Source organism: Hibiscus syriacus, unplaced genomic scaffold (genome assembly GCF_006381635.1).
Source record: "Hibiscus syriacus cultivar Baekdansim isolate YM2019G1 unplaced genomic scaffold, ASM638163v2 tig00110430_pilon, whole genome shotgun sequence".
Lineage (NCBI taxonomy): Eukaryota > Viridiplantae > Streptophyta > Magnoliopsida > Malvales > Malvaceae > Hibiscus > Hibiscus syriacus.
In genome coordinates this window covers 1,670,975-1,680,375 of record NW_024062734.1, presented here as the reverse complement: position 1 = coordinate 1,680,375, position 9,401 = coordinate 1,670,975, and the positions used below count along the sequence as shown (strand labels likewise).

Below are 9,401 nucleotides of genomic sequence, written 5' to 3'. Positions count from 1 at the left end.
AAACAGAGACAAAGACGATTCACAAAAACAGGGACAACTCATTCCTTTCAAACACTCCATTTCAACACAAATTTACCGCGACGGAGTTTCCATCCGAGACCACGGCGATACGCCGGTTGCAGATCTTCCGCCTCTGACAGAAGTTGACCTTTTACCCGCTTCTCTTACTAGAACGACGGCCGGAATGCCGTCGCATACGGCGTTTCAATTGGTTTTCTCCGAGATTTGAACTCCTTCATAGCTCTGTTTAAGTGGGAAAAGGGGGAAACTTTTTTTTTTGGTTTCGTTTTGGTTTTTGTATTAAAATCTGGAAGAATATATTGTGGTGTCCGTCCGATTCTGTTTACACAATGGTGATGAAAGCATGGATAGTGGTGGAGAAAGTTAGGAGGATCGTACGGACGGCGATTTTCATGGTGGTTATGCTGGCTTCGCTTGCAGCATCGTCTCTGCCGTTGATGGTAGCGGTAGGCGATATCATGGTCCCTTTCCTTTTACTCTCCAGCTTCACGTGCGTCACGTGTTACGGCTTCAACGAACACTTTCGTCTTTACGCTTTCAAAAGCTCCTTAATCGATATCCCTCTCGTCTCCATTCTCAGATCTATCATCATCACCTGTAAGATTTTTCACTTTCGTTTTTTTTTCTAATTCGGGAAAAATGAAAGAAATCAATAAAAAAATTTCCCATTATGTTTATGTTTATGATTCACAGGTGTATACTCGTTGTGTGATGGTCCGACATTATCTCATGGGCCTTTCGTAGGAACCGCCACTTTGTGTTCATTCGTTTCTATCCTTGTACTTTCAATTAAGGCGTGTGTTTTTACGGTGAATTCTGGAATAGAAGCAGAGACATCGTCGGCAAGCCAAAGGCTTCATTGGAAGAAACCATGGGGAATGCCTGTTTTGTTTCTTTCCTCTGTACTTTTCGCACTTGGTCATACTGTGATTGCTTATAGAACAAGTTGCAGAGCAAGGAGAAAGCTTATGTTTCATCGAGTTGACCCTGAAGCTGTAAGCTTTTCTTCCTTCAATTTCAATTTTGGGGTCTTCTTGTTTCACAGAGCAAAAAAAGTTTGTTCTCCTGAAAACCAAAGGCTTGATTTGACCTAATATGACATAATTATGTTGGGATTTTTTCTTCATTTATTTCCTTGACTTTTGCTTATCAAAAAGCAACTTCTGAAGATATGAAATGATTATGTTAGAACTGATTCTGCATTTTAGCCATGTTTGTTTTTCTAACAATGATTATTATTTCTCTAAGAACTATTAGATATGTGTTTCATTGCATGAGATCTAAGTCAGTGGTTTACACTAATGCAACTGTGAGTCTGTGGCTTTCATAGCTTCTGGTTTCTTAATAGAGTATTGATATTTTCTTTTGGTTGTGACTTGTAACATTCATGTTATTGCAGGTTCTTTCGTGCAAAAATGTTTTCTCTGGCTTCCAGAAGGTTCCACGATCTCCCACTCCCTCTGCAGGGAAAACCCCAAAAAGTGACAGTGAAGCAAGGAGAAAACCTTTCGGGCAATCTCATGATGAAGGGGAACTCCCTGCTAGATTACTTGCTGACATTGATAGCTTATTCATTACATTGCAAGGGCTTACCATTCATTACAAGCTTTCCTTTCCTGGTACACCCCCTAGGTCTTTGTCATCTACTACCTTTCTGGGACCTAAAGTTAGTTTCACACCAGAAGTAGCTCCTGGAAGGCTAAAGCTTGATAGGAAAGTACAAAGCTTGTCATCAAAAACGCAATCTCACCATCTTCAGAGGACCTATAGCAATCAATTTCACAGCTCTTCACTTTATGCTCCACTGTTGGATGGTCCCCCAACTTCTCCTGTACTTTCTGAAGATATTCCTGTTTTCAGGCTTGACGATTCAGATGCACAGGTTGAGACAGGTCATATGAACCATGGGACTCTGAAACAAGATATAGAGGCAAATGGTGAGTTTGGTATTGTTTTAGTGCATGGGTTTGGTGGAGGAGTCTTCTCTTGGAGGCATGTGATGGACGTGCTTGCTCGCCAAGTTGGTTGTTCGGTTGCTGCTTTTGATCGGCCTGGTTGGGGATTGACCTCTAGGCCAAGCCGGGTGGACTGGGAGGCAAAAGAGTTGCCCAATCCTTACAAGCTTGAAACTCAGGTTAGGTTTCACACTCTTTTGGATGTTATTTGCTTATTCAGAAGTGATGTGCTTTTGTGGCAGGAAGGAGATGTTACCAAGTTAAATGCTTATAGTGTTATGCATGTAGTTGGAATGTTTTTTTTTCTTTTTTTCCTTTTATCTTCTATAAGCCAAATGTCGCCTCTCCTAATTTATTGATCTTCAGTTTTGTTTGAGTTTTAATTGGCTTTTTGCTGGATCTTTGTATACTTCATTTTAGCTTTATGACTATCATATGAAGCTCTTAAGTATTACCTGATATTTTCAGGTTGACTTGCTTCTTTCCTTTTGCTCTGAGATGGGGTTTTCTTCAGTGGTGCTTGTTGGCCATGATGATGGAGGTCTGCTTGCTTTGAAAGCTGCACAAAAAGTCCAAAACTCAATGAATTCATTCAATGTGAGTAAGCTTCCATGATTTTTCTGTACCAATTTGGATTTTTTGACAACAGAAGTGCATCTTTCTTATATTCGCTACCGTGGCTAGTGTTTTACTGATACATCTAATTTATTGGCACTTTTTGCTGTTATATAGCCACTTGAAGTGGTGAAACAAGAAAATATGAGGGCTGACGATAATAATGTGTTTTGTACCGACAGTAGATTGGTAAATAAACAAAAAGTAATGCCTATTTACGTTGAGTCTTGAGAAATAATTCTGAGAAGTGGCCGACTGGTTTACTGGTTTTATTTTTAGCATTTTCGGGGAATCTCACTTTTTCTCCATAAACTTTACTGCAAGGTTCATTTTGCGAATTTTACCATTGTCTACTTTATATTGAGCCGGTAACATCATATATGTGACTGTTCTCTTAATGTTTACCTAAGAAATCCATATAGAAGGAATGGGAGAGAGTTATCATTGGATCTTAAAATAAAGAGAAGTGGCTTAATACCTTTAAGCTCGGTTCTTACTTCTATCGTTTGTTTTTTGGTTTACTCAGATTACAATCAAAGCAGTGGTTTTGCTAAATGTCAGCTTGTCAAGAGAAGTTGTTCCCACCTTTGCAAGGATACTCTTGCGCACTTCACTTGGGAAGAAGCACTTAATCCGTCCACTTCTGCGAACAGAAATTACACAAGTGGTGAATAGACGTGCATGGTATGATTCAACCAAGTTAACAACAGAAGTTTTGAGCTTCTACAAGGTAGATTTTCTGCAATATTAAAACATTGAATAGATACCCTTACTAGTTTGTTTTACAATATGATTTGCTGAACTGATCTTCCTTTGATCAGGCCCCACTATGTGTAGAAGGTTGGGACGAAGCACTTCATGAGATAGGCAGGTTGTCACATGAAACAATCCTTTCACCACAGTATGCAACATCGCTGTTAAAATCTATTGAAGAGATGCCAGTATTGGTCATTGCTGGTGCTGAAGATGCCCATATTTCACTTAAATCTTCGCAGGCCATGGCTTCAAAACTTGTAAATTCTGTAAGTATTCAGCAACAATGAGTCTCTGCTCTCAAATTGAAAGAATGTTTACCATTTCCGGGTTTTGTTCCGATAAACAAACCAGACCTGTTGAGTACATACTTTACTAACAACTACTGTCCTGTTTCCTGATTTTTCTATATTTGTTGCCATGCAGAGACTGATTGCAATATCCAGCTGCGGCCATCTTCCGCACGAGGAATGCCCCAAGGCATTACTTGCAGCCATTTCACCTTTCATAAGCAGATTGCCACCCAAACCAGAATAGCATAGTTAGGACACCTCTTTTTATTTCTTGCTTCTATCCTTTTTTCCTTTCCTTTCGTCCCTTCTTGTTTCAAGCAATCTTTCCCGGAAGGATGAGGTAATCAGAACTCTTCTTTTGGGTAATTTTGATGTGCTGAGACTTATCCTAACCCTAATTCTCTGGGGTGTTCGTAGAGCTCTCACTTGTAGTTCTCTTCTCTCCTTTTGGTGGTGTTAAGGTTTGAATTACTGATGTTTGTTTTGACAGTTGTATCTATTTGCCATTCAAAGGAGTGGCAAAATGGCATATATTTGTACATTTGTGAAAATTGGTTATGAATGCATTTGAGCATTGTTTTAGAGATGGTTTGGACACTTCTTTTCACATAAAACACTGGAATTTTGCCATAGTATTGCAAATTGAAGCCACCTTTCTAATTCAAATCCTGAAATCACCATAATTGGCTACTGAATAATAGGTATCCATATTGTTCAGGCAAAAAGACAAGGCGCAAAACAATTTTTATCTGAGGTTTCCTGGTTCAAACCAATTCGAACATTAACAGATATCAATTACATAAACTACTCCTTTGAAGATTTGTTGATAAGTGACTTGTGAATGTGCGGGATAACACCTCCGCCGGCAATGGTTCCCTTGATCAAGGTGTCGAGTTATTCATCTCCCTGATGGCACGCTGCAGATGCCTAGGTGTAATACGCTTAACCTTCAGATCCTTGCTTGCATTACCGGCCAGTTCTAGCACTTCTGCAGTCAGGTACTCCAGTATGGAAGCTGCTTACACGGCAGCTGTTGCTCCAACCCTTCCATTTGCTTGAGCCCTTGTCTTCAGCAATCGGTGGACCCGACCCACAGGAAACTATAGGGAGAATGTGTAAAACAATAAGTAGCAGCTCGAAATGGTTTTGAAGAATTAACTCTACTTCTCCTAGAGTGCAAAGTAGAATAAAATATTCAGTCTATCAAGTATATAATACATAACAGATAATGATATGCCAATGTGCCTTGACCACATTCTCAAAACCCAATTTCTGATAGAACAGCTTAGGGTGCAGAACACTTTCTTCACTTGAACATGGAAAAATATGCCAATTTGGAGGATTCCAGAATCTACTAGTTATAACAAACATAGAATCAAAATACGAGTACAGAGAACTTGCTAGCATGAATTAGCTTATGCAAACTGTTTTTGAATGATATAACCAATTTAACCAGCGTACCTACCTACCTACAACTATCTAACGAAAAAGAAGTTCACGGTTTTAGGTGGCCTAACGACAACATTTATAAGCAACATGCATAGCAGTTCTCACAATTGATAAGGCCTCAAGAGACAACCACATCATGCTCATGAGCAACTTGCTCATCCTCCAAATTGCAGTTTGCAAAGATTTTAGTTTAAAATACGTTTTTAATGTTCACAGAATAACGAAGCAGGTAACATGATGATAAACATCAGTTCAACCCTTCGCAAATGCCAAAAAGTTAGAAATTAAAATGATATGATTAATAGTTTAAACATTCATACAGAAGATTCATAACTGCTAAGCGTGAATATCAGCACTTGGTCCATCATCAACGCTAAGCTCTTTTGCAATCGCCATTCCAAGCATAAATTCTTCAATTTTATTTTAGTTTTATTTCTATAACACCTGACATTTATAATAGTTATACTTATGTTTCCAGTTCAATAAGCTTTGAAGGAAGCATTCAAAAACGCTAACTCAGGATCCAAAATGTTCTGTTGAATAAACTGTTGTTCGAATATGCATGCAGTTACACCTTTTGCCTGGTTTCCAAATGCTACTACAAACCATCCACCTTTTGACATAAAATAATCAACCCAAACATTAAAGATCTATGTCCCTGTTAAAATAGTTTTGGCCACGAATTCAAATTAACACATGCTTTTACTAATACAGCATGTTATTTATATATGCATAGTGTACCTTTTAAGCTCATTCAGTTCAGGAAATGAGAGAAAACCAAGCATCATTTTCTTATAAATAAAAAACCTGTTTACAAAACCTGTGGTAGTAAGTGAAATTACATATGAACATTTTAGATTAGCATTTGTCTCAGCCTTCAGAAAAATTCTCCAGATCAATGGAATAATGAAATTACATACAAATTTCAGGCACTAAAGGAAAGAGAGTATCGAGCAGAAACAAGTAAACAACCACAAATGAACAACTTCTAAGATCACACTCATCTTGTACGAAACAATTTAAAAGATCAAACTCTGTACCATAATTGAACATAACAGTCCCTCTGCAACAACTAACACCGATCTTTTGAAAAATGGGAGGATAAATCAACAAAAAAATATCTTATTTTCTTGATCTGGAACTAAAATTTTGCCAACAATCAAATCCATAAAAAAGTTATCTTTAAATCTAATTCACCGAATCCAACATAAGAGAAGCTAATTCGAGCAGAGAATTGAGAAAGAGGGGGTGGGGGAACCTGGAGACCAGCACGAGAAGAACGAGAGGTGGGTTTCTTCTTGTCCTTGTCTTTATCCTTAGTGGATTTGCCAGCCATAATCAACCCTTTCGCTCCTTTACCCGACACTTTCCGTCTGATAATAAAAATGAATGCTTTAAAGTGGATGACGTCAAATATTTTGTGTTTGGTTGGTTTAGCAGGAATGTAAGATTATCGTGTTTAGTTAAAGGAATAAAAGATTATTAGAATATATATTTGATCAAATTGTCTAAATTATATATTTGTATAATATTACAATTATAAAATATTTATATATTTTCTTTAAAAAATTAAATTATAATATTTATATAATTTTTTTACAAAATTAAAAATATAAAAAATGTTTAATGAAATATAAAAAAATTTAACCCCTTAACTTATATAAAATTTTAATTATAATTTTTTTGTAAATCTAAAATAATTTAAGGATAAATTTGTAATTTAACCTTGTAATTTTTATTATTCAATAACAAATAAGGTTTTTGAAAAAAAATAATAATTTAAGGGTATTTTAGTCCAAAACACCGGTAATGTTACAATACCTAAGGGAAGAGAGGTAATGACATTCCCGATAATATACCAAAAAAAAATCTACTATCGATAAAGGAAGACTCCCACTCCCACGATCTTGATCCCACTTTCATCATATTACTCTTTTTACCTCTTTCAGTTGAGGGTAAACTGCATATCTAGTACAAAAACTATTATTTTTATTATGTTTTAGTATCAAAATATTATTTTTTTCAAAACGGAACTTAATTCAGTAACATTTTAGTTTAAGTTTCATTTTGATACACTGCTGTTCAAAAATTAACAGAAATAATGACATAATATTTTTAGAAAATTTCAATGATGATGCGACATTACCTTAGGGTGACACATCAATATCATTGTTAACTTTTTAATTGTGGGTACCAAAATGAAACATAAACTAAACGTTATTTATAGTTTTGAAATAAAATAAAGTTTGGGTACCAAAAAGAACAAATGTAATAGTTTAGGTATTAAATATGTAGTTTACCCTTCAATTTACTATTTAGAAAAGGGAGAACTAACATTTACTCCCTCAGCTTGAGAATTACTCATAACCTGGTCTTAATTTTTTTGGTCCATATTAGTCCCTTGACTTGACAACTTTTCTCAAATTAATTCGTGTATTTAGAAGTTTAATCATTTGATAAGACCATACAAAGTTTAAGGATCAAATTAAAAAATAGTTGTCCAACTTTTAGACTTTATGGATAAAAAAAGATAGCTAAATTTTAAAAATAAAAAGTTTGGAGCAAATATAATTTTATTCCTTTATAAAAAGTTCATTTTGAAGAGGAAACTACAATATATTAATTTATTTATGATTAAAAGAAAATTTGAAGTCCCGTAATTGATTAACTTATGAAAATAATATCTATTTCTTCTTTAATTATTAAAATAATACACTATCAACATTATTTATAGAAATAGTACTTTTTCAGTCAGGTAAATGAAAATGAAAGACTAAAATGAAAACATACATATTGATATTAATAAATACATTGTTCCTAATTGTATTAAATCAACGTTTAGTGTTTGTTTATTTTTAATCAGTTGACAATACACATATTCTTCAGACACGTAACTAATTGAATGTGTTGGTTAAACTACTTTACATTTTTTTTATTCGTAACCATCATAATACGATATTTTTTATAAAAAAAAAGTACAGATCTTATATAGAAGTTATTTTTTGTCTAATTTAGAATTAAATGAATTGACTTGGTAATTTTGGCGATTTAACATTATCAAAAAATATAAATATTTCTTTGCAAAATTAACAAAATTTCACAATACTACATTACATGTTCTTTCCTTCTCTCAAATGCCTTCCTATTTATATCTTTTCCATATATAAAAATACTTTTTTTTCATATTTAGCAATTAAAACAAAAGTTATTTTTTAATGAAAATAAAACAAAAAATGTTTAATTTCCAAAAAATGTTTTTCGTAAAATGAATTACATCTTCTGGAAAACATTTTCTAGAAAATGTTTTATAATATTTGGAAGATATTGTGTAAACCATTTTTCACTAGTTGATAAATTTGTTAAAAATTATTTATTGCAAATATAAAATATAATAAATAATATTATTTATTATAAAAACTTAATATTATTATTTTAAAAATATTATAATAATTTATTTAATAATATTTATGCCAATATTATTATTAAAAATATTATTTTTATAATTTTATAAATAAAAATATTAACTCTAGTATATTCTATTAAAATAAAAATATGATAAATTATATTGAATATCTATAAAATTAAAAAAATATTATATTATATTATATGTTAAAATTATTAATAAATATATTTATGTAATTTTTATAATATTATTAGACTATTATATTAATATTAAATACATAAATAAAAGTATTCACTATTAATAATTCAATAATATTATTTTTAAGAAATTAATAAATAATATAACTTTTATTATTAATTTATTATATATTAATAAAATAAGAATATAACAGTATCATATATTATTATAATATAATTGAGTATATTATTGTAATAATATGTATATTATTGTAATAATATTATATTATATTATTAAAAATATTAATAAATATATTTTAAATATGTTAATAATTAATATTTTTTTATTAAAATGATACTAAAATATCATATTAATATTAAATTTATAAAATAATATTATTTTAAGTATTTATATTTTAAAATAAAAAACTTAAAAAATAAATTACGAAAAATTAATCTATAAATCATTTTCTAATAAATAAATAAAATATTTATTGACCAGAAAAATATTTTACATTAACCAACCTATTCTCCTTTCATTATACACTGAAAAGTAAGGTCTGAAAAGTAAGGATGTTTTACCTCGAACAAACGACCCTTATATTATCTCAGCAGCTTATAATATATTTCCAAGATTAAAAAGAAAATTTTAATCCCTACTTTGTATCCCTTCGTCCAGAGAAAGCAAAAATTAAATTAATTTTTGCTTTAAATACATAAATTTCTGACGGGATTA

The 9,401-nt window shown here is 32.4% G+C and overlaps 1 protein-coding gene and 1 pseudogene across 1 annotated transcript; one reads left to right on the top strand and one right to left on the bottom strand.

Moving 5' to 3' along the window:
- Positions 1-203: 203 nt before the first annotated feature.
- Positions 204-4,217, top strand: LOC120125444. The gene is made up of 8 exons (XM_039143876.1): positions 204-618; positions 715-1,016; positions 1,421-2,155; positions 2,445-2,573; positions 3,118-3,321; positions 3,413-3,613; positions 3,771-3,905; positions 3,943-4,217. The coding sequence occupies exons 1-7, from the start codon at positions 351-353 to the stop codon at positions 3,879-3,881; spliced, it is 1,950 nt and encodes a 649-aa protein (XP_038999807.1). The 5' UTR covers positions 204-350; the 3' UTR covers positions 3,882-3,905; positions 3,943-4,217.
- On the bottom strand, positions 4,092-6,482 carry LOC120125338 (annotated as a pseudogene).
- Positions 6,483-9,401: the final 2,919 nt, after the last annotated feature.

Excerpts from the sequence above, each read along its gene's own strand:
- LOC120125444 (XM_039143876.1), top strand. The coding sequence starts at position 351 with ATGGTGATGAAAGCATGGATAGTGGTGGAGAAAGTTAGGAGGATCGTA. Across the intron at positions 619-714 it reads CAGATCTATCATCATCACCT|GTGTATACTCGTTGTGTGAT; the intron begins GTAAGATTTTTC and ends TATGATTCACAG. Across the intron at positions 2,156-2,444 it reads CTTACAAGCTTGAAACTCAG|GTTGACTTGCTTCTTTCCTT; the intron begins GTTAGGTTTCAC and ends TGATATTTTCAG.